Source organism: Grampus griseus (genome assembly GCF_964374135.1).
Source record: "Grampus griseus genome assembly, chromosome: 1".
In the NCBI taxonomy this organism is placed as follows: domain Eukaryota; kingdom Metazoa; phylum Chordata; class Mammalia; order Artiodactyla; family Delphinidae; genus Grampus; species Grampus griseus.
In genome coordinates this window covers 73,956,971-73,981,893 of record NC_139017.1, presented here as the reverse complement: position 1 = coordinate 73,981,893, position 24,923 = coordinate 73,956,971, and the positions used below count along the sequence as shown (strand labels likewise).

At 44.1% G+C, this 24,923-nt stretch overlaps 1 protein-coding gene across 1 annotated transcript; it reads right to left on the bottom strand.

Annotated features, from left to right (window-relative positions):
- Nucleotides 1-5,612: 5,612 nt before the first annotated feature.
- S100A11 (S100 calcium binding protein A11) lies at nucleotides 5,613-10,796 on the bottom strand. The gene is made up of 3 exons (XM_082661563.1): nucleotides 10,707-10,796; nucleotides 6,780-6,932; nucleotides 5,613-5,936 (listed from the first exon to the last, which is right to left on the bottom strand). Exons 1-3 carry the CDS (start codon nucleotides 10,707-10,709, stop codon nucleotides 5,781-5,783), a joined length of 312 nt encoding a protein of 103 aa, XP_082517689.1. The 5' UTR covers nucleotides 10,710-10,796; the 3' UTR covers nucleotides 5,613-5,780.
- Between the last annotated feature and the right edge of the window lie 14,127 nt (nucleotides 10,797-24,923).

Here is a 24,923-nt window from a genome sequence, read left to right as displayed (position 1 = left end):
TCAGAGCCAACTGAAAGTCCAGGTTGTCACCTGTGCTTCTGACTGACTGGCTATATTTTGGAGGTTCTCATGACCTCCTTCTTGGGTTCCGTCACTTTGTTACAGTGGCTCACAGAACTCAGAGAAACATTTTATTTATTAGATTCCTGGTTATATAAAGAATATAACTGAGGAACAGCCAGGTGGAAGAGAGGCATAGGGCAAGGCTTGCGGGAAGGGGCTCAGAGTTTCCATGTCCCCTCAGAGCGCTCCCCTCTCTCCTTGTCTCCATGTGTTCACCAACCCAGAAGTTCTCCAAACCCCGTCCTTTTGGGTTTTTATGGAGACTTCATTACATAGGCCTGATGGATTAAATCATTGGCCATTGGTGATTGAACCCAATATCTAGTTCCTCTCCCCTCCCCAGAAGTCAGCAGGATGAGAACAAAAGTTCCAGCCATCCGTTCAAGAGGTTTAATGGTGATGAAATGAGGAGAGGGTCGCTAGCATTTATGAAGCAACCTCTGCTGCCTAGGTGATGTTAACGTACACCTTCTCCAACTTCCACATTTGGTTTTCTTGCTCTGTCAGAAGTTAATCTCTTTGTGGACTGGACTTACAACGTTCCTGAGTTGTCTTTGTTTTGCATTCCTACCAGAAGTTCTGGTGACTCCATGCATCATGTTTAAGATAACGTTGACACTAAGTCGCTGTGAGGATGAAATATGAATCTGGCAACAGCAACATTTCTCTCTGTGTGGGCTGCAGTCTCAGCCGGGAGAGGTGCGGCGAGGGCCCGGGATTATCGTTGTTCCTCTCCGCCCTCGCTGCCTGTTCTCACAGGGTGCTTCAGTCACTGAGAGCCAGTTCCCAGCCAGTGCAGACTTGTCTTTCCCTCTCAGAGTCTTCTTTCTTGACTGTGGCCATTCAGGAATGTTTTCACTGGTGACTAGGGGAGATTAGAGACAGCAGAGAAACAAAGCGTGAATTATCGATCTTGCTTTACAGGTGTGGTCCTCTCTGTCTCTCTGCCCAAATTCCCGAAACATCTCTCACCAGGTTCGTGGAGAGTACAACATGGTCGTTGTGAGGTGGGCGGGTGCAGTGAGTCAGTGAGGTCTTCCTGAGGTCTAGCGGGCAGGACGGGATCCTCCCGTCATCACCCCAGCAGGGCCAGGAATTGTTGGTGAAACGTCCAGCTTCATGATCCTTTATGTATCTGCATGACTATATATTTCACGTATAGACTCTCTATTTGCTTCTCTTTTTTTTTCCTACTTCATGTATCCCTGTTCTTGTTTCATGTATCCTACTTCCTGCCTGTATTTATTTGAACATTTTAAACAAACATGTTAAAGTCCTTTCCAGATTGCTCTCTCTCTTTACTTGGGTGCAAAGTCTCTCATCTTTTGCACATACTGATAGCCTCTCACGTGCAGTGTAATGTTTGTAATGTTTGCAGCCTATTTTAGCAGGATTTGTCTTCTGTGGAAATCCTCCAAATGCCTGGGGTGTCTCCATGAGGTGGTTTGCATTTGCCTAGGGTTTTATTGTGTTTACTGCTCTGGAGCACTTTTAAGGTAGTTTCTTAGCCTGGAGATTCTGTACAAAGCAGCAGTGTGTGTTTGAGCCCCATGCCTCCAGGAAGCACAAGTGCAGCATTTTGACTTCTCTCAGATAACTTTGTTCCCCCTATGGCTTATTCTGAGTCTTGTCTGGGGTGGTGGGCTGAGTTTTTCAGTCTTCATCACTGATAGGGCAACTCTTTAGTGGTTTGTCTCCTTTAGCTAAGAGCTCCTGTTCTGCAGCCTAGGTTCACATGACCTCAATTCTGGCATAATTACAACTGTGGGTTCCTTTTTTGCTTTTGGCATCTGGATATTTCTCTTTCTGAATTTTGAACTAAGTATTTAAACTTATTTTGGAGGGGGGTGTTCCATTTTATCCAGCATTATTTGCAGTAGGAAGGGGCTTGCTGTATTTGCTCCATCCTCAATCTTGACAGAAGTCCTAACATCATGGGCCAAACCTTCCTAAAAAGGGCTAGATCTTTGCTTGATTTTTTTTTCTTTTTTTTTTTAATTCTACATTCGGTCTGGCAATGGTTTTTTTTTCTTTTATGCGGGCCTCTCACTGTTGTGGCCTCTCCCGTTGCGGAGCACAGGTTCCGGACGCGCAGGTTCAGCAGCCATGGCTCACAGGCCCAGCCGCTCCGCGGCATGTGGGATCTTCCCGGACCGGGGCACGAACCCGCGTCCCCTGCATCGGCAGGCGGACTCTCAACCACTGCACCACCAGGGAAGCCCCTGGCAATAGTTTTTTGGATGTGAAACCAGGAACACAGGCAGTAAAAGAAAAATAGACACATTCAAAAATAAAACTTTATCAAGATTAAAAACTTTTGTGCATCAAAGGACACTATCAATAGAGTGAAAAAGCAACCCACAGAATGGGAGAAAATATTTGCAAATCATGTATCTGATAAGGGATTAATATCCAGAATATATAAAGAACTCCTACAACTCAATAATAAAAAACCACACAACCCAATTAAAAAATGGACAAATTTACCAAATTGTATACATAAATTATGTGCAGTTTTTTTATACCAATTAATACCTCAATAGGGAAAAAATGGGCAAAGTACTAGAATAGATATTTTTCCAGTCGAGATATATGTGACTAATAAGTACATGAAAAGCTGTTCAACATCACTAATTACTAGGGAAATGAAAATGAAAATAATGAGATACCATTTCATGCCTGTTAGGTTGAATATTATCCAAGACACAGAAAATAACCAGTGTTGGTGAGGATGTGAAGAAATTGGACATTGCTCGTACATTGCTGATGGGAATGTAAAATGGTGTAGCTGCTGTGGAAAATGGCATGGTGGTTCCTAAAAAATTAAACACAGAATTTCCATATGATACAGCAATTCTACTTCCGGGTGTATAATCCAGAAGAATTGAATGCAGGGACTCTAATGGATATTTGTACACCCATGTTTATAGTGGCATTATTCTCAGTAACCAAAAGGTGGAAGCAATCCAAGTGTCCATTGGGGGATGAATGGATAAACAAAGTGTAATATATACATACGATGGACATACAATGGAATATTATTCAGCCTTAAAAAGGAAGGAAATTCTGACATGTGCCGCTACATGGATGAACCTTGAGGACATTATGCTAAGTGAAATAAACCAGTTACAAAAAAACAAATATTGTATGATTCCACTTGTATGAGGTACCTGCAGTAGTGAAATTCACAGAGACAGAAAGTAGAATGTCTGTAGCCAGGGATGGGAGTAGAGGGGAGTGGGGAATACAAAATTTCCGTCATGGAAGAAAAAGTTCTGGAGATGAATAGTGGTGATGGTCGCACCACAGTGTGAATGTACTTAATGCTTCTGAACTGTATACTTAAAAATGGTTAAAATGTTAAATTTCATGTTATGTAAATTTAACCACAAAAAAAACATTTAATAAATTAAGGATATATACTAAAAAATATTTATTTGCATTAGCACTTTATCCTCTGCTTCTCTCTCTGACAGGAGTAACTCTGTGGTAGGGAAATAATGATCTCATCTTTCTACGATGTGATAGATATTCTCTTTGCCCCTCCATATCCACTTTCTATGCTTCTCTGCCCTTCTCAGCTTTCCAGCTGGCTTGTCCCATGGGAGGTGCTGGCAGGAGATCATGAAGATGGGAAGAGAGAGAAATCGGTATTTATTCCCCTGGCTCCCTCCTGCCGCCTGTGGTCTGATAGTGGCCGTATTTCTATGAACAAGGCCACAGCATCTGTGGGAACTCCTCTCCCTTGCCTGTGGTTCTTGCTAGCTTCCAGTAACTGCTCCTTGGTTTGCCCAGTCAGGCCTAGTGGTGGTAACAGCTTCCTAATTTTGTTAGTCCCTGGTGCTTTGACATCCCTTCTGTTTCTCTTATCCCTGAGCACAACTTTGTAATAGTCTCTTCAGTAAACTTTCTTCAGTGACCCTGGTGAGTGTGCACGTGTTTCCTGTGGGAACCCTGACTGATATGCGTAGTGTCCCAAGTCTGATTTTATAGCACTATCTACTTTTTCAGACCCACTATATGCCGGGCACCACGCTAGGTACTAGTGATACAGTGATGCATTTAACTAGATCCCTTTTCCTGAGTTCAAAGTCAAGTCTGGGAAGACATCACTGTTGCAATACAGAGTGATAAGTGCTGTAAGAGAGGTGAGAACAGAGTGCTGTGGAAGCACAGTATAAGGGGAGATGACACTTGTGCTGCTCTATAGAGTAGGAAAAGGTGGGAAAGGGGCGAAGGGCTTTCAGGGCAGCAAGAAGAGATTATGAAGGGACAGAGGCACAGCACTTAGTTATCAGCTCAGGAGTATTTGGCAAGTCTAGAGAGAAGTGGGAATGAGGCTGGAGAAGGGGTTAGGGACCCACCATGAAAGCCCTTGGGTGCCCAAAGATAACTGTGGATTTCATCTTGCTTATTAAGAGGAATCAATGCTTGGTTTTAACCAAGGGAGTGACATCAAGCTTGCCTTTAAAAACTCTTTGGTCACAGGGTGGAGAAAGGAGTGGAAGAGATCAAGCTGGGGCAGAGAGAAGAATACGAGTTTATTGGGAAATGGTAGAGACTGTCTTTTCTGAAGGCTAGGGACCAGTAGCTGGCTGGTTAACTTAAAAAAAAAAATCAGTTAAAATGGGTATTCATAAAAATATTCTAAATATTTAAACTTAAAACATGTACATTTACCAATATTTTGCTATACTGCCTTTCTCGCATAAATCACACTTACGATTTTCAGTTCCTTTTTTTAAAAAAACAATTTATTACTTATGTATTTATTTGGCTGCACTGGGTCTTAGTTGCTGCACGAGGGATCTTCATTGCAGCATGTGGGATCTTTTTTTTTTTTTAAGTTGCGACATGCAGTATCTTTAGCTGTGGCATATGAACTCCTAGTTGCAGCATGTGGGATCTAGTTTCCTGACCAGGAATCAATCCTGGGCCCCCTGCATTGGGAACGTGGAGTCTTAGCCCCTGGACCACCAGGATGAAGTCCCAGTTCCTTTAAGTGGAGGAATTTAAAGATACTTGTGAGGCAATCTGAGTGAAAGATGCTTCTAGATTTTTATGAGGCTTTTCACATTTGTTTACAGTTGTTTCAGCTACACCTACATCAACCACAGTTATCTTCAGTGAGTTTCTCTAATCAAGTTTTTGAAAAGAATTCAATTTGGCTTTCAGAAAGACAACAACTATCTTTTTGCACTCATAGTTCTTTGTTTATTTGTTTGTTTATTCATTTGTTCCCCCCCCCACTAGAAGGTAACCTCAGTGAAGGCAGGACCTTATCTGTCTTGCTGACTGTATCTTCAAAGCCTATGACAGTGCCTGTAGTAGGGGTGTATAGATGTTTAATGAGTGAACAATAAGTGATGTCTCTCCATCAGTCTGAGTAATTTAGATGATTATGTTGGTATCATTAGTCATGATATTTATACACCCAAGATGCATTTTTACTATTTACTTTGCAACTTCTGGTAACTGTTTCCATCAATCTAATTTATATTCCTCCCAGTCATCTCCCTCCCTTGCACAAATTTACTGACTCTCCAGTGTGTGCTTTAAAAAACAATATTGTTTTATTACTACCAGCAGGAGTGGCCTGCATGGGGTGGTGGGTACACTGGGCTCAGGGTATGTGTGGGCTGTGAGGGGTAGATGATAATTGGGAGGCTGAAGGAAAGGGAGTGGGGCTGGAGGCCAGGCCCAAAGGCTCCTCCGATTTACTTCCGGGAAGAGGTAGACTTAATAAAGGAGTCATGGCAAGCTAGGGCCAGGCCGCCAATAAGATTAAGAAATTCTTGGAAATCTAACTGTCCATCAGAGTCGAGGTCCAGCTTCTTCATCATGCGGTCAAGGACACCAGGGTCCTTCTGGTTCTGCAAAGATAATAATAATAATGATATTAGTACCTTTATATTGTACTTTCTAAGATGCTTTCAAAAATGTTTCCACATTTTATTCTTACAAGAGTGTGAGGTACCGGGTAGGGGTTATTAATATTCGCACTTTTCAGAGACAGAAACAGACTCAAACAGGTGAAGTGAGTGGCCTAAGCGGAAGACCTAGGACACGAACCCAGCTTTTCTAGCTCCTAGTCCAGGGTTCTTTCTGTGACCATCAGGGGTTACTCAATTTTGTAAAAACAGTGGAAAACTTTTTCTAAGTGTTGCATGCAACTCCAATATACAAACTACATAAAAGCAGAGTGACTGGAGGTGGAAAGAGGATGCGGTCCCTGCCTAATCAGCCCCATCCTCCACTCATCCAAGCCCCCAGCACATACGCACACTTACATCCACTGGTTACATATGGCTACTTAATTAATTTAGAAAGTCAGTCCTTTAGTTGCTAGTGGCTACCATATCAGGTAGCGCATATATAGAACATTAATTCCATCACTACAGAAAGTTCTACGGCTGCCCTAGAGGCTTTGGGGTGGAGGAATAAAATTTGAAAACTCTTCTATTACTCCATTTACCATTTTGTAAGCCCCTCTCCTTAAATGAAAAAAATCACTGTTCCCTATGTCAGTGTAGTTTGATAACTTTGATCTTTAGAACATACTTTATTCAAAGAAGAGGAGAACAGAAGGTCCTTTAATAGTCATTCAGAGTTTGCTCAGCCCTAGGGGCTCAGCTGCTGTCCTTCACGCCTAGCCATTCTCCCAGGGTCTTGTTTCATGCTGTGTGTGGCCTGGGGGTGGGGGCAGGGACCAATACCTTTGTGAAGGCACCCAGCTCTGTATTCATGAAGATAAGGAACTCCGCCTTGGAGAGTTTGCTGTTGTTACCGTCCCTTCCAGCATGCCTTTGGAAAACAGCAATCAGAGACTCGATGCACCGTTCAGTCTCTGTAGGGCTGGATGTTTTTGCCTTTGGAAAAAAAAAAATTCAGGGTTCAGACAAGGGCAAGATATCAAAAGCTGGGTGCTAGGGAAAACTCCAGAGGATCTTGTCTCTTCATTTTGGGTCAAGCAGTTTCCTGAAAGACTCGGTCGTTGTTTAGGGGGCTAAGGGGCCCAAGACAACCACAGAAAGTCACATTCGGTGAGCTTCCTCCCCACATCTCCTCACATGTTTATTCCAGGTGAAAATTAGTGAGGGTAAATATGGAGCATGCTGGTATGTTTGAAAGCAGTAGACTGCCTAGATGAGCGTGAGGTGACAGGGTTTACTGATATTTTTAGAATGTGTGGATAAATATATGTATAACTATATATCCACAAATCCATATACATACCAAGCATTGTCTATAGATTAAAAAGTTCCCTATTTTCCAAGAGTATATGGAGGCTACTGTGATAAGTGAAATGGCATTTCTTTTTAAAGGAATACTGAATTCCCAGGACTCATACATTTTCTAGAAGAAAACTAAAAGCATAGTTATTATTGTGTATGGGGTAGGAGATCTGAGAACTTTTTGGATATTGGAAAGCAGCTTTCGTATTTGAGAGTTAGAACCCCTTAATTTTACACGTGAGGAAACAGGCATAAGAAGGGAACTGACATGGCAGAGCTACTGCTACAATCTCAGCCTCCAGGTTGCTTTCTGCAGCCCTTGGCCTTTGCTCCTTCTATTCCCAGATGCCACTAATTCCCACAGAAAAGGCTGGTGGAACTTCTCTGGTCACTTCACACCAGGAAGGTTGATATGGGGGCTCTTAGGTTGCCGCTCACACAGCTCCCATCGCATCTACGGAGCTGAACCACAGCTGTGGCTGCACTAGAAGGAGCACAAGCTTCATATCCTGTTCTGGGCTCTGCCTTCCTTACAACAGATGTCTTCAAGGAAATTCTGTCATGCCGAGTCTGCCCCTCATTCCAGCCAGCACCTGGGCCCCAGACGTGAGGAACTCGTGGGCTCCCCCTGGTGGATAAGAAGGGGAACTGCAGACTTTCTGGAAATCTTGCAGGGCCACACCCTTCCTCCAAAGCTTTCTCTGTGGACATTAACAATGTCTACATTGGATGGTGACATTCGCAATGTGGCACTTAGCCCGTTAATTTGTTCTTGGGATGGACTTCCTGGAGCCCAGAGCTAGAGACTTTCAGGCCCCATAATTAATATGTTAAGGATTGATGTGAGCCCTGTTATTGATCTGAGCTCTTAGCTGCACAGCTGCCAGTCTCCTTCCCTCCTTCAGTCTCTCCAGGTGCTTTAACTGCCTAGCCAGGTGCCTGGTGCTCATTGCATCCTGAAGCATCTATAAAGCCCCTTCTGGAGATCTATTCTTCCTCAATGGTCACACTGTCAGAACTTTTTCTTTAGAAAAGTGTTGGTAGCTTCAGAGTTTTGGTGAGAAACAAAATACCACAGCCTAGAAACAGATGTGTTTGCACAACAGCTTTTCTTACCAGGACTACAATCTCACAGTCTTACTAACGTGTCAGATTACAGGAACAAGGCTGACTGGAAGGGCACACCAGATAGGGTAGAAGGTTCCAGGTTGAGGAGCAAGGGCTTTGTGATCTTTTTCTAGACCTACAGATGTGTCCTCTGCCTCTTTTCTTTGCGGAATTCAGATTGCTTTTTGATTTTCCAGTTTCAAAGTGGCTTTCTGCTTTTCCTTTTTCTCTCCTTAACGTCAATCTTGACAGATTTTTTTTTCCCCTTTAAAACTGTTGCTATCAGCCACATGGAGAAAGTTAAAACCCCTGCATTTCTTCCCAGAGGTAATTTCCAGAGGAAAAGAAACACAATTATCAAATTACTTAAATGGAATTGCAAAATTTGTAGTGCTGGAGGGGCAGAGAGGCCCAGAGACAGGAAAGCTTTGCTCAAGTTCGAGCAGTGGCTGAAGGAGGAGATCTCCTGCTTGGATGGAGGCCACTGCTCCCCATCACTGCATCCTCAGAGTTGTATTTGATGGGAACAATGATAGGAAGGAGAAAACAGCGTGATAAATGCGTGCTGTGAGAGAATTTAAAAAATGCATGCTAGGGACTTCCCTCGTGGTGCAGTGGTGAAGAATCTGCCTGCCAATGCAGGGGACACAGGTTCGAGCCCTGGTCCGGGAAGATCCCACATGCCGCGGAGCAACTAAGCCCGTGTGCCACAACTACTGAGCCTGCGCTCTAGAGCCCGTGAGCCACAACTACTGAGCCTGCATGCCGCAACTAGTGAAGCCCGTGCACCTAGAGCCTGTGCTCTGCAACAAGAGAAGCCACCGCAATGAGAAGCCCTTGCACTGCAACAAAGAGTAGCCCCCGCTCACCACAACTTGAGAAAGCCCACGCACAGCAACTAAGACCCAACGCAGACAAAAATAAATGTTAAAAAATGCATGCTAAACACTCAACATTTGAGAAAGTTAAAAAAAAAAAAAAGTAACGCCTGAAAAAACTCAAGTATTGCAGTTCTCATTCTTAACTAACATGCTCCCTTTCCTCCCAAGGAGTCCTGGTGGCATCCACCTTCCGCCGGGGCGGTCATTCCAGGTCTTTACCACTTGGTGGTGCTGGGTCTGCCTTTTCTATGTTCCATGGGACATTGATTCCTCGCTTTTGCACGGAAAGGAGAAAGCGCAGTCGGGGGTACAGACTGGCAGACTAAAGCAGGGGTTGGCAAACGTGTTTTGTAAAGGGCCAGATGGTATAAGTTTTAGGCCAGTGCGGCTCATATGGTCTCTGTCACTCTGCTTTTGTAGCAGGGCAGCAACCACACAGAAAACTCATGAATGGGCGTGGTCGTGCGCCAATAAAACTTTATGAACACTGAAGTTTGATTTTCATATAATTTTCACGTGTTACAAAGTATTATTCTTCCTTTGACTTTCTTTCAACTATTTAAATATGTAAAATCCGTTCGTAGCTCGTGGGCGAACAGAACCCCGATTTGGCCCTTGGGCGGAAGTTTGCAGACCTCCCTTCACTAAAGAGAGGCCAAGGAAGAGGCAGATTTTGGAGGTGTATTAATGGAAAAGAAAAGAGTTCAAAATGGGGATGGCAGGAGCTGAGAGAAGAAAAACAGGAGACGGGGTGAGCACCTAACAAGATGGTGGGCTAGGGGGAAAAAGAAAGGAGGAGGGGGCTTCCGGTCGCCGGGCTCCTCCCACATTCCTGGGCGCCGCTCGGCTAGCTGGGACCCGCTTCAGTTTCAGTCTCTGCGCCTTGGCCGTTTGCCGGTCTTTTACCGAAACTCTGATTTCCCCTAGGGGTCAGACCATTAGGTCTGAAACGTTCCCTTTCTGGTCTCTAGAACTGTACATAACTAGCGTCGCCGCGCAGAATTCCAACCCCTGTCTTTAGGTCGTACCCCGGGCTCCGCGGACAGCGGCGGCGAGGGGCGTCCCGCACCGGTCGGACACCCCTGCCCCCGTCCCGCCTGAGCGAGGGGTCGGGGCGGCTTCACCCTGTGCGGGGCTCCGAGCGGGGCGCGGCTCGCAGTGCATTTCCTCTATCCCAGCCCTAGACCTTCGCCTGGAAAACAAAAGAACCTCCCGTTGCTACCCCTAGGCTGTTATTACAGGTATAATTCAGGGCTTCTTCCTTCCATCCGCTCTTTCCTAATTCCCTGCCATAGATTCATTCGTCCTGCTCTGGTTCCTAACACGTCCATATAAAAATCAAAGACCAAGTCTGGTGAAAAGTATGCTGTTGCTTTTTTCTTTTCATGCAAGAGGAAGACAAATAAAAAGCGCGGCTTACCATGTTCGGAGAGGAGCGAAGCACAGGGCTGCGAGCGAGGAGCGGCGAGGCGCGCACTGGGCGGCGGGCCGGGTCTGCTAACTCCCAGGTCCGGCCCCACCCGGCTCCGCCCCGCGCGGCTTCCGCCTGACTCACGCGACCCCTCCTCCGCTCCGTCCGCCGCCGCGCGGATCCGGACGGGTCACCGTCGCCTTTCTTTGCCAAGCATACGGCTTCACCTTAAAACTCACACAAAACCCATTGTCCTCCCTGAGCCCTAAATAATCTCTCTCCCCTGTCCCGTGAACCTTGAAGATTTTGAACTTTTCCGAATTGAAAGTTTTGCATAGCGGTCTTCTGGAAGTCTGTCCAAGTCTGTGGGTCTTTTCCCTGTACAAGCTCACGAGCTCATTCTGGTCATGCATGTTAGACAGGCAGAAAGGTCCCTTTGAAAAACGTGCAACGTGGAGTGTGGGCTATAAGTTCCCTAGAAACCAGGGCTGTCTCTTTCGCACTGGAGACGTTAACAGACTAAATGGTAGTGATTTGTGCCAGCTGGAGCACCGTTGTCTCAGACTTCTCTCTAAACCGAAAACAGTTAAAAAAACAAACAAAACAAAGCAAGACCCTAGACCCCAAAGAACTGCAACGGTACAGTACTACTGCAAACTACTGAACCCTGCAAGTAGGGCATTTATCTGTGTGCAGTTGGCAACGGAGTTGGGAGTTGTATGAAGAATCAGAAGCTCTGGGTTCTAATCCTAGATCTGTAATTACTTCGTTGCAATACGTTTGGCAAAACCCTTCAGTCCTCTGAGTCTCCATTTCCTTACCTGTAAAAGTAGGTGCCCTTTCCTTTCCTACTTCACAAAATTGTTATGACTATCAGATAAAATGATGGCTTTGGGCTTCCCTGGTGGTGCAGTGGTTGAGAGTCCGCCTGCCGATGCAGGGGACACGGGTTCACGCCCCGGTCCGGGAAGATCCAACATGCCACGGAGCGGCTGGGCCCGTGAGCCATGGCCGCTGAGCCTGTGCGTCCGGAGCCTGTGCTCCGCAGCGGGAGAGGCCACAACAGTGAGAGGCCTGAGTACCAAAAAAAAAAAAAAAAAAAAAAAGAGATGGCTTTGGGAGGGCTTCAAAAACGGGAATAGATGCAAAGGAAAGATAATGGGCTGCAGGGCATTGTGTAAACTGCTTCCTGGCATCCCCTCTGCTCCTGCAGCTTCAGCTGGTCACTTCTGATCAGACCTTCATCTCTTCTCACCTACTCCAGACCCACATTTTCAGTTCTTGAATCCACTTGAAAGTCTCACCTGAGCCTCAAACTCAATTCAAGAGATACTTGTTTTCCCTAAATCTGTTTCTCTTCTGTCTTCCTTACCTCTTCTAATGGTATTGCCACTCTTCTGTTCTCCCGACTTGAGAACTTTGGAGCCAGGTTTTGACTCTAAATCCCTTTCTTACCCCCAAATGTTATCGAGTGCCAAGTACCATCAGTTTTTTTTTTTTTTTTTTTTTTTTGCGGTACGCAGTCCTCTCACTGTTGTGGCCTCTCGTGTTGCGGAGCACAGGCTCTGGACGCACAGGCTCAGCGGCCATGGCTTACGGGCCTAGCCGCTCCGCGGCATGTGGCATCTTCCCGGACCGGGGCGCGAACCCGTGTCCCCTGCATTGGCAGGCGGACTCTCAACCACTGCGCCACCAGGGAAGCCCCATCAGTTTTATTTTTACACTTTCTCTTGGATCTGCCCCTCATACTTTCTATTCTCACCTCTAGTGTTCTAGTTTAGGTTTGCATTCCCTCTTTCCTCCAGTTTCCTAACTGGTCTCTTGCCCTCCAATCTGTTCTATTGACTGTTAAAGACACATTTTTCTAATGTACAGCTCTGATCAAGTGCCTGCTTAAAAACGAAACACAACAAAAGAACCAAACAAGATGGCTCTCTAATGCCTTTTATATCAAATCCAAACTTCTTAGCTTCTATCTGGCTTTGAAAATCCTCTTTAACCTTAATTAATGAATGACTCCTTCAATTTATTCATTCAAAAAATATTTTTGGAAAACTACTATGTGCCAGGCCCACTGCTAGGTACAAGAGATACAAACATAAATGTGATATTAATGCCTGCCTTTGGGGTGGTCTATGGATAGACTTTAGACCTATGGTGTTTTGGGGGGTGTTCCATGGATGGCTGCTGGGGTCCACAAATACCCTAAAGGTATATGTGAAATTTTCTGCATAAGAGAACTTCTTCTTCAGAGCTTTCATCTGTTTCTCAGAAAAATCTATGATCAAAAATAGTAAAGAATCATTGGTCTAAATTACTCCGTACCTGAATCATGGGACCTCCCATACAACATTCCTCTTTAAGGAAAAACACCCCATTTATTGCCTCTGCTGAAAATCCAGCCCCGTTAGTGAATTTTTGCATGATTTGACCCTGTGCCCACTGTCACAGCTGATTGGATTGAGGTTAGTGCTGGACTCAAGGACTGCTAGTCCATAGAATGGATAGTAGTGGATGTTTCACGACGTGACGTGAAAAGATGAGCTGGGACCCTTCAGCTTTTTGGGAAACTGAAATTAGCAACACATAGCAAATTAGGCATTGAGAAAAGTGAAGCTGAACATTTGCATGGACAGAATCATGAGGTCACGGCAAATAAAAATTAGGAAGAAGCAGACACCATAAATAAGTAGGAGCTGTGAAGTTTGGGAAAAATGTGCAGAATAGTGTTCTTGTTCTCCCTGCACCTGGTTGTTTAGTTTTCCTGATTTCATGTAAGGCCTCTATTCTTTCAATAACTTCCCTGCCCTATGAGGTAGCTTGAGTGAAACCAAAGAAAAGAGCTGAATCAAATAAGTATGAATTCTCCAGAACCAGGTTGGGGAATCAGCCCCGCCCAGGGAGGGCTGTCTGTGTTGACAACTCACCAGGGTCATGATGAAAGGGGTTTTCAGTTAAAGGAGGGGAGAGTTCAGGAAGATGGCACGCAAAGTAGAATTGGCAAAGTAGGTAAATGGTGTGTCAAAGTGAAGGGCTAAAGTGGACAGGGAGCTGAGGATGAGTGAGGGCTGATAAGTTGATACCAAGAGACAAAAATGAGGTACAGATGAGTCAATTTATTCAGGAAATAAATGTGGGGACTTCCACTGTGCAGGGTAATTCTTATGTGCAACCTGAGCTCTGTGCAGGGCTGGGCAGGATCTTAAATGGATACAATAGCCAACCGTAATAACAGGGGTGTGACCAAGGCACAGTGATACTGCTGGGAATGAAGTGAGTGGTTAACTCTGGAGGAGCAGAGAAAGTGTTGTGGAGAGAGTGGTGCTTGAGTTGGGTAGTGAAGGATGAATAAGAATCCACCAGGTGTAAAAAAAAAAAAAGTAAATAAAATAATTCATCAGGTGGATGGGCACAGTGGTGAAGCAAGGTGAAGCACAGTGCTGCAACATATTATCTGTATGAGCTCCAGCAAGTCATTTATCTGCTCTGTGCCTTGGTTTCCTCAACTATAAAGTGGAGAGTAGTAGTACTCACTTCATATGGTTGTTGTGAGGATGAAGATGTAATCATGTAAAATACTTAGAACGTAGAGTGGTGTCTTCAGAGGAACCCTTCCGTAATGGCTTGTGCAAAAGTAAGCAGGGGGGAAGCATATGTGTATTCTCAGTACTTGCAGGTGGTTCGGTAGTCCTGGGCTTTGGGTATGGGGTGATGGTAAATGTGAGCCAGGAGCTGTGGCACTGAGCCTGGAGAGGTAAGGGTCAGAGCACTAAGGGCTACGCTTGGAAATTTGGATTGTATCTGAGGGTTATCTATCAAGAACCACTGAAGATTTTAAATCAGGAGATTTGATCCACTTCACCTTTTGGGAAGCATAGAAAATGTACCAGAGAGGAGACAGACTAGAGGCAAGGAACATATTAGGATACTGTTGCAATAACCAAGGTGAGATGGCCATGGAGGTGGGGCAGGGAATTTCCAAGTACCGAGAAGGCAAAAGCAATCAAACTTGGCCTCTGCTTAGATGTGGGGGGTTTGGAAGAGGAATGAAATCACTTTAGGAGAGAATAGGACCGGGAACAGTCACATTTACTTATAGCTCTTCAAATCTCTGTCTCACCTCAGGGCCTTTGCACATCTGTCTGGTCTGCCTGCAATAGTCTTTTTCTCATCTTAGTCGTCTTGGACTCTCATAACAAACTCCCACAGACTGACTGGTTTAAACAGAAATTTGTTTTCTCACAGTTCTGGAGGCTGGAAGTCCAAGATCAAGGTACTAGTCGACTCAGGTCCTGATGAGGACTCTTTTCCTGGTTCGCAGATGGTTGCTTTCTCGCTGAGTCTTCACATGGTGGAGAGAGGGAGGGTTCTCTCTCTTCCTTATGTTATAAGGCCACATTCCTACTGAATTAGGGCTCCACTCTTATGACATTTAAGCATTTAATCATTTAACTGTAATTGCCTCCTAAAGACCCTATATCCAGATACAGTCACATTAGGGCTTTAACATATGCAAATTTTGTTGTTGTTGTTGTTGGGACAGACACAGTTAAGTCCATAGTGTCATCCTTCATATAACTTAGAAATCATCTTCCCTAAGCATTCCTCATCTCCTAAGAGAGTGCTAGGTATCTATGCAAAAAAAGAGTTAGCATAGCTGCCCGAGACTGCTGTCCTTGGAAAGGCCTGCTTGCAAGGCTGGACTTCGGCTGGCATCTGGGAACTTGGATTTCAAGAGGGTTCTCATCTGTTCCCTCACTGTGCCTCACTGTGCCTAAGGTGGCTCATTGTGCCTAAACTGTTGGTACAAACAATGTAGTTTATGCCAAGCACCTGCTTTCCTTCTGGGAGTTTGGAGTTTTCCAGTACATGCTGGAGAGAGTGTGCGTATGCGACCAGCCTCCAGTAAAAGCCTTGGGCACCGAGTCTCTAATGAGGTTCTCTGGTAGACAGAACTTCGCATGTGTTGTCACAATTCAAAGCTGGAGGAATTCAGCATGTCCTGTATCCACTATACGTTCCCCCATAGCTCCTTGTACTGTAATTCTTACTATACTCTACGGTCATTTTCTGTTTACTTGGTTATTTTCCTCACTAGACAGCAATCTACTTGAGGGCAGAGCCAGTATCCTGCTTACTGCAGTGTTCCCTTGAGGGGGTTCACAGGGTATGGAGGAGTCACCAGAATGGGAAGGCACATGTACAAGGTTGAGATGATACAAACGATAGAGCAAGGTCTCAGGAGCTATGGTGGATGAATTACTCCACAGAGTGGAAGAGGGGAAAATGAGGAGTGAGACTATAGAGGGACCATAGCCTTGGGAGGGCTGCAGAGGAGTATCCTTCCTGATACCCTTGTTGGCATACGAAGAGGGAGGTAAGGACATGCTTGACAGAGCCCACAGGATTTGAGTAGGAGACTTGAAGAGGTTCTCTATGGTCCCAGAGGGAAATGGAAACAGGAGCTGACTCAGATGGCTGAGTGGTGCAAAAGCTTAGGAAGCTATAATTTTGCAGTGACTCTAATACACATGATTGTATGATTGTGAGGCTGTATGGCTTTCTTCTGGTGTGTTTAGAAATCTAGTCACCGGATCCAAGAGAGAGGCTTGTGAAATAGGTTTAGGGTTTTACAGAATGGATATAACAAAAGGATAAAGCAGTGAAGGAGTTGAGGGTGTGGGTGAGAAAGTAATCCACTTGATTGGGCATTGAGTACAGGAAGAAAAAGGAAGGAGTGAGGACATGGAAGGTGGGTGGGCACAAAAAAATTTCTCCATAACATCAAAGAACAAGTTAAATGGAAAAGAGGGATGGAGAGAGCTGGGGATTTAAGAAGTTATTCGTATAATACAAACTTCCAGTGAGTTTAGTAATTTGTAGATAGAACTCTTATGATGGCAAAATCCAAGCATGCCTAAGGGCCTCAAACTGACTGCAGTGTATGTGGCGTGGGCATCAAGGAGGGAGGTCAAGAGCTATGAGGGTGGGGCATTGGGTGGGTGATCCTCGTCAGTGCTGAGCTCAGCCGGGATGATGAGAGGAGCTGGAGTGGAGAGCAAGAGTGTGAAGCAGGTTATGCTGTCTGAAGTGAAACAGGTATAGGACGCTGACAGGTTGTGGCAGGGGTTCTCAGCGTGTCATCTGCCACTTTCCTTTCTATGCTCCATGCTTTAACAAATGGAACCACTGTTTATCACTCAAAGATCCTCTGTACTTTCTTACCTCTTTGCTGTTACCCAAGCTTTCTCTGCCTTTGAAACATCCTTAATTTCAGTTCCCTCTGATGAAATTCTATGGCTCCTTCAATGAAGTTCCTCCTTCATGAAGCTTTTCTGATCTCCACCACCCACATTTACCCTTCCTTCCATAATATTTTGTAAATTGTTTCTTGTGGGGAGGGATTTTAATATTCTGCTGTGTATTACAGGGATTTATGTTAATAGATGTATCTTTTCTGATAGCATGTGAGTTCCTTGAAATTATGGATCCGTCATGTTCATTTTTGTGTCATTCATAGCCATTTGCACATAGTAGGACCCAGTGAACATTCATGGGATTGAACGAATAGTATGATTTCAGAGTAGGGGCTGTATTTGGTTTAATTCTGTGTGATTTAACATTCAGGACAATGTTAAATAATTGTTCCAAGAATTGTTGACTCTTTGTTTTGTTTTTCTTTTTTGGGGGAAGGATCGCAAGCTATTTCTGTTAAGAGTTTTAAATTTTATATAAGTTAAGTTATTCAGCAAGTATTTATTAAGTACCAGATCCTGTGCTAGGGCCTGAGGGTACAAAGATAAAAAAGTCATGGTTCCTGCCTTTGAGGATCCCCAAATCTAATTTGATTAATAAAACAGGAATGGGCTGGGATTTCCCTGGTGGCGCAGTGGATAAAACTGCGCTCCCAGTACAGGGGGCCCAGGTTCCTTCCCTGGTCAGGGAACTAAATCCCACATGCATGCCACAACTAAGAGTTTCCATGCCACAACTAAGGAGCCCTGGAGCCATAACTTAAGGAGCCCTGGAGCTGCAACTAAGACCTGGCTCAACCAAATAAATTAAATAAATAAATAAGTATTTTTTTTTTAAAAAAAAAAAACAGGAATGGGCTCCTTCTAGAAACTGAGTCATCTGCATCAGAAGGTGTACACTCAGTCTCTTGAGGCTCTTCCCATTTAAGTCCTGGGCTGGAAGATTTACCTCTTGAAGATAAGGACTGTAAGGGGAGAGCCTTTGATTTCTCCCATAATCTGCAGTGCTTGCCCACAGCACTGAGGCCACATTTGCAATATTAAGGAATGACCCATCAATCTCTGAGGCCACTGTGATGTAAATGTAAATGCTGGGCAAGAAATCTAAAGGCCTGAGTTTGAGTCCCAGCCCTCTCCCTAGATAAACTGTTTTTACTTCTGAGCTTCAGTTTTCCTTGTGTAAAATGGTGATAGCAATAAAGGAGAAAATAAATATAAAAGGGCTCTTCAAATGGTGGTGTGTTATACAAATGTTAATTACTACTTGCAGTGTTGCTGTGTGGATTAAATGAAAGTGTGCTTTGTAGGCTCTACTTTGCAGATCTTGGTGTCACTATTGTTATCCCTTCAAGCCCTTGTCTTTTCACTTCCCGTTGCCTCTGCCCTAATTGCTGGCCCTCACTAATTCCCTCATTTGTCCTATGGTGATGGCATCTTCAGGACAGACATGGAGTTCCTGGGCAAGCTGGTGGAAGTTAACTGCTTTCCTCCATTGTCTGCACACATCTACATTTTCCTTCATATTCTTCTAGGCATCTTTCATGCTGGTGGCTGGAAACCATTAAAGTCCTCCACATAGTTGTTCTTAGTCTCCAACTGTCGTTAGGCAGAGTTGAGAAATTTTCTCTTTCACAATGACCCACAGCAAATAGTTGCATGTATGTTACATTTCTACTCCGAGGAGGCCACACCATATCAGATCCATGTCTAATCCGATGTGATCTGAATGTGTCATCAAAGTGTTCTCAGTGGATCTGTATTGCTCATTTTTTGTCCAAATTTTTCATCTTGGAATTCAAGATGAAATTCGAATCCCAGCTTCTGTTTTTTCATTATTTTCTTTCATTTACTGCGAACTCTGGTCAAGTGGGAACTTTTCGCTATTGCCTGTAGGCAGGGTTGATCCTCCTGCCGGTTCTCACTGGTTCGCCCACACTAGTTGTTACAATATTGAAGTTCTTCTCTACCAGTTGCTAAGTGTCCTCTCTAATTTTTTAAAATTAATTAATTAATTAATTAATGGCTGCGTTGGGTCTTCGTTGCTGCACGCGGGCTTTCTCTAGTTGCAGCGAATGGGGGCTACTCTTCCTTGCAGTGCACGGGCTTCTCATTGTTGTGGCTTCTCTTGTTGCAGAGCACGGGCTCTAGGCTCACGGGCTTCAGTAGTTGTGGCCCACAGGCTCAGGTGCTCCGCAGCATGTGGCATCTTCCCAGACCAGGACTTGAACCCATGTCCCCTGCACTGGCAGGCAGATTCCTAACCACTTGCCCACCAGGGTAGCCCTGTCCTCGCTTCTTGCCTGAATCCCTGAGTGCCATTCACCTGAAGCCCCAGCCACCTCAGTCCCTCTCCTGGGCCATGTGATTCCCATAATCAAGTAACTTAAGGATTAATGCACGGAGTGGTGAGGGTCTCTAGGACTTGCTCCAGCCTCGTAGCCTGGCCACTGTTCTGATTGGTCAGTGCTAGGTCACAGTTTGAATATCTTCCTGTCTTTAGGAGCCCCAGAATTTCCCACTTACTGATTTTTTTTCTTGTGTTTCCTTCCTTTCATCTGAAATTTTTCCTTCATCTTCTCATGTCCAAATTCTACCTGTACAAAGACCCAACTCATAAAGAATCTTCTCCAGGAAGCTTTTTACTTATCTCTTCCAACTAAAAAGGATCTGTCTCTTCATTGATCTACCACAGCCTTTTATCTGCACTTTTTTTGTGGCATGTATTACAGCCTATCTTGAATTATAGCTATTTAAGTATGTACCACTTTTTTTCCTGTTAGACTGTCAGCTCCTTGAGGACCAGGTATAGTATAATGCCTTTTTTGTGGGGCACCACCCACTCACCCTAAATGTCATTCAAACTACTACTACCCATACTCTGGGTCTAGGACAAGTGTGTGATGGGTTAGTAGTAGGCATGAGGACTTTTATGTGACAAATGAAGAATTTAAAGTTTCTTGTGGTCTGCGTTGCAGTCTTTTTCAACGGTTTGACATTTTTGTGCAATAAGACTTCCTTCTGATTCACCTCTCCCTGGTCCCCATATCCCCACCCCCCAGCTCTTGGAAGGCCTAGGAGTGGGCAGGTTAGTTCAGCTCTGTTCCCAGGCTTTAGAGAGAAAATATATGAGTTAGGGTGCTTTTGGGTGAAGATAATAGGAAATTGACTTAAGACAGTTTGAGGAACCATAACGTTATTATTTATTGTCTTTACAACAGGAGTCCCCCGGAGCAGAAGAGCAGGGTTGATTGGTTCAGCAGCTCAGGGATGTCATTAGGGGTGAGATTCTTTCACCTTTTTATCCCATGATCCACTTTACCATTATAATCATAGGTGACACATCCAGGGCATGTATTTTCTTGTTCACATCTCGGGTGGAGAGACTTGCTTTTCTTTTCCAGAAATCCTGAACAGCCTTCTCTTAAATCCCATTACCTCACACGGTTTAGGCCTGCCTATCCCTGAAGGAATAGATGGCCAAAGGGATGGAATTACCCCAATTAGCTGAGACAAATTGTTTAGGGATGGAATGGATGTTGGGGAGCTGTGTTGGGAGATTATATTTTCCAAAAATGGCCATAACACTATCTGCCCTCCCACACGCCCTTCTTACAATGTGACCCTCACACTCCCCTCCTCAGGAGGTAGGATCTATGTTTCCTCCCTTTGAACCTGGGTGGGCTTGTGGTGACTACTTTGGAAGTGACACTATGTGATTTCTGAGACTTGATGTTAAAAGGTGACATGGAGTCTATCTGCTTCTCTCTTGGGGTGCGCACTCAAGGAAACCAGCCACCATGCTGTGAAGAAGCCCAAGCGGCCACATGGACAGACCCATGTGCAGGGAAACCACCAGCCAGCACTGAACAGCCAGCCGTGTGAGGTGCGTATCTTGGAAGTGGACCCTCCAGCCTCCAGCTACCCCGCTGACACCATGTGAAGCAGAGGAGAGCCGTTCTATGAGGCACTAAGTTTTGGGGTGGTTTGTTATGCGGCAGTAGACAGCTGGAACAGGGGTGCACTCTGGAAAGAATTGTGTTTCCTCAGTGCTTTCTCTGGTGTCTTACTCTTTTTGTCATTGGATTAGTTAGGTATCAAGGGCAAGGCCTAAAGTGAGGAAAGAGTTGAAGCCTGAAAGGAATTTTATTGTTTAGTTCAACTTATTCGCTGTCTGGGATTTCTATATGGGATTTGGAGGTTCATGATTTATAATAACAAGCAGTGATTTTGCACATCTCCCTTGAGAAGTTGCAGTAGGAGATGGCTGGTTGTGATTTGGATGTTCAGGATCCAAGGAAAATAATCAATGACAACTATCTACTCCCTTTTTACTTAAAGTACGGCCCACCCTGGAAGGAGTAATCCTTGTTAAGGCATCTTCTTACCCGTTTTGCCTATTCTAGGAACCAGGATCTTGACTCGCTGTCAGAAGGGTCCACTCAGCTCAAGTAAGTATTCCCCAGAGTAACTTATTTATTTGTTTTAACTGAAGATGAGAATGACTGAATTCACACTTTAGAAAAATCTATATACTGTTTTTAAAGTGTTAACTCAATCATAAATATATAAGTAATAGAGTAATATGGTGTTATTTATTTATTTATTATTTTTTTCTGTGTATTTTATAATTGTTCTTTTTTTATTTTATTTTATTTTTTTTCATATCTTTATTGGAGTATAATTGCCTTACAACGGTGTGTTAGTTTCTGCTTTACAACAAAATGAATCAGTTATACATATACATATGTTCCCATATCTCTTCCCTCTTGCGTCTCCCTCCCTCCCACCCTCCCTATCCCACCCCTCCAGGCGATCACAAAGCACCGAGCTGATCTCCCTGTGCTATGCGACTGCTTCCCACTAGCTATCTACCTTACGTTTGGTAGTGTATATATGTCCATGCCTCTCTCTCGCTTTGTCACAGCTTACCCTTCCCCCTCCCCATATCCTCAAGTCCATGCTCTAGTGTTATTTAAATGGTAACAAATTCTGTGTCTCTTAGGGATCTGACTAAACTCCTTAAGTAGGTGTGGTTAAAGGAATTATTGCTGTCTTGATCTTCTACTTTGTAATCTTGGGTTTGCTTATTTCCCTGAACTTTTATGTACCTCCTCTTTGCCTTGCTGCCTCCGTCATATGATCCACATCGGTCCTTTCCTGATATTCAAAGCTCCTACTATGAAGTCTAAGAGTTTGTTGACAATTTCTTAAAGTTCAGGCTTCAAGCACTGTCTTCACCAGCTAACTGGCGGTTGCAGACTTGAATCTCTGTTGAGTGCATTTTGCAGTGTTCTGCTAAAGTGACCTGTTCCCGGAATTGGCTTTCCGTTCTCTGCACGTCTTTTGCCCTGCAACCTGGCAACAGTTGGGCTTATGTAGAACATCTGAGCCTTTGGCAGGAAGAGAACAACTTCTAGATTCCAGAGGAGAGACTCTCTCCTCTTTCTCCTCCACTGATCAAATGTGGAGGTAACTTTGGTTGCTTCCTGAATTATAAGATGAGACATCCCTAAGACTTTGGTCCCTCTGGGTTTTTATTATTTCAAGGTTTCTGTTATTCGGACCACTGAGATACTCAGTAAGTATTTGCTGGGTGAATGAATGATTTTCTTTTTTTGTCTAAATTTATTTAAAAATTTTTTTTAGTCTACACAAGCCACACTTTATTTATTTATTTATTTATTTTTTATTGAAGTATAGTTGCTTTACAATGTGTTAGCTTCTGCTGTACAGCAAAGTGAATCAGTTATCCATATACATATATCTCCTCTTTTTTGGATTTCCTTCCCGTTTAGGTCACCACAGAGCATTGAGTAGAGTTCCCTGTGTTATACAGTCAGGTTTTCATTAGCTGTCTATTTGAATGATTTTCTATGGGTTGGAATTCTTGGAGCTGATTGCATTAGAGATAAAGAAGCTGAAGTCCAGAGGGGTTGCAGGAATTGGTGAGGACTCTTTAGAACTAGGTCTCCGGCTTTACTGTAAATACTTGCTCATCCTAGGACTCAACAGAGCAGCCCTTTCTTTCTGAAGGTGATCCTGATGGCCTCTCCCACCCACTCCCCATCCAGTAGAGCTGACCAGTGTCTCCACAGTACCCTGATGTCCTTGACTGCTGCAAGCAGTTATTTATCTATGCGTACATCTCTTCCTGTTGAGACTATAAGCTCCTTGCAGATGGACGCCATGTCTTAGTTATTTTTTTTTAATTAACACATAACGCAGTTGTGGCCTTCAATATGTAAATGAACAGACGAAAGAGTGAGTGCATATAGTGACTGCATATCTTAGATTTTTCTCCTGTGATAGTGAATTTCAGCCGTTCTGTAGACTTGTCAGATCAAGTGCTTCAACACTTTATAATAAAATATTTTCCTTAGACATTGTATATATGTCTGTATATATGCATTTTAATTTTTTCTCTTAAAACTCATTGTTATTATTAGAAAAAGAAATACAGGCTTATTATTGGAAGTTCCAATAATGTAGAAGGCTTTAGAGTGAAAAGCAGCAGCTTCTCGTTCCTTCTAGATCCACTACCCTCTGTAATCTGTTTCTTGAGGAGTTTATTTTGTTTGATTTACATATATGGAGTCACACTGTATATCATCATTCACCACTTACTTTGTTTTCATTAATGATTTATTTTGGACATCTTTTCATATCAGTGCATATATTTCCACCTTAGTCTTCTTAATGACTACATAGTATTCTATAATACAGATATAATATCAAAGGTCTAGTAGTGGACTTTTACTGAAAGACAGTTAGATGGTTTCATTTTTTCCCTAAGAAATGTTCCAGAAATCCTGTACACATACAGGTATAACTGAGGAGAAATTCTTGGAAGTATTACGGAATCAATGGTTTCCCTGATACGAGCATTTAAATTTTTAACAGATGTTGCAAAATTGTCCTTCAGAGGTTAGTAGTTTTTGATACAGAAAGCAAGTCACTTCTTAGGTCTGTGGATCAGCAAGTCAGCTGAGGCATAAAACACCAAATGGTTACAAAGGAGTTAAATGCTGTGGTACATTTTTGTGTTTTATCCTAGATATGAGGCATTTCTGGAGCCCACTGGGAATGTTGCTTTGGTTCTGGTTGGCTTCCTTTAGCCACCCTTTCCTCATTTCCAGCCCAGCCTATAGAGCTCCCTTTTCTCCACTGTGAGCCTCTCGGCACTTGGCAAAATCCCCCTCTGTTGCTTAGTTACCCCTTGATAAGGAGCCAAAGCAAAAAAACCCGTCAGCCCGAGGAACAGGAATTTCCCGTTTCTCAGTCAAGCCCCTGCTGCCAGAAAGGTCTATGATTTCCCAGTTATTATCCAGAGTGTGGCCTCTCCTTGTGGTTTGCTGGGTGCTCTTTAGAGGAAGAGAGAAAAGCAAATGCTCTTTTAGAGCAAAGCAGTATGAATTTTTAAGTCGTAAACTTAAAACACGAAAGAAACCAGGTTAAACAGGCTCACAATGTGAGGATGGGAAGGTTATTTAGTCAGTAAATATTTATTGAGCACGTACCCTGTGCCAGTTCAGAGCACCAAGGCACAGACTGAATGTGTGAGGGAGTGTTGGGCACAGCAGGGCTGAGTGCTGCAGCGCCTCCTGTTCTGGTCCCACAAATCAGGAGCAGAGAGGAACCCTGTCTCTAGTCTGTCTCCTGATTTTCGTCCCTGTGGAGGAAGACTCACTGCTCTGTCTCTCCCCTCCAAGCCAGGCTGGTCAGTAAGAGATCTAGCAGTGGACCAGGAACTGTGGTGGTTTTGATGGTCCGAGTGGAAAAAATTATGTTTGCTCATGCAGATTTGGGGCCTGCGGCAGGGTAGAGGCTCAGAGCCACTCCCCAGGAAATGACTCAGAAACATGTACTGTCTGAGTTGCAGCTTTCCTTATCTTTCTGGAGAGCTTGTGGGTGGGTCCCTGAGTAGAGCTGCTATGGGCTCAATGATCCCAGCCCTCAGGGTGGTCCGGCTCTG

Coding starts and splice junctions, on each gene's coding strand:
- S100A11 (XM_082661563.1), bottom strand. Junction 5,937..6,779: donor AGCTGGGTGCCTTCACAAAG/GTATTGGTCCCT, acceptor TTATCTTTGCAG/AACCAGAAGGACCCTGGTGT.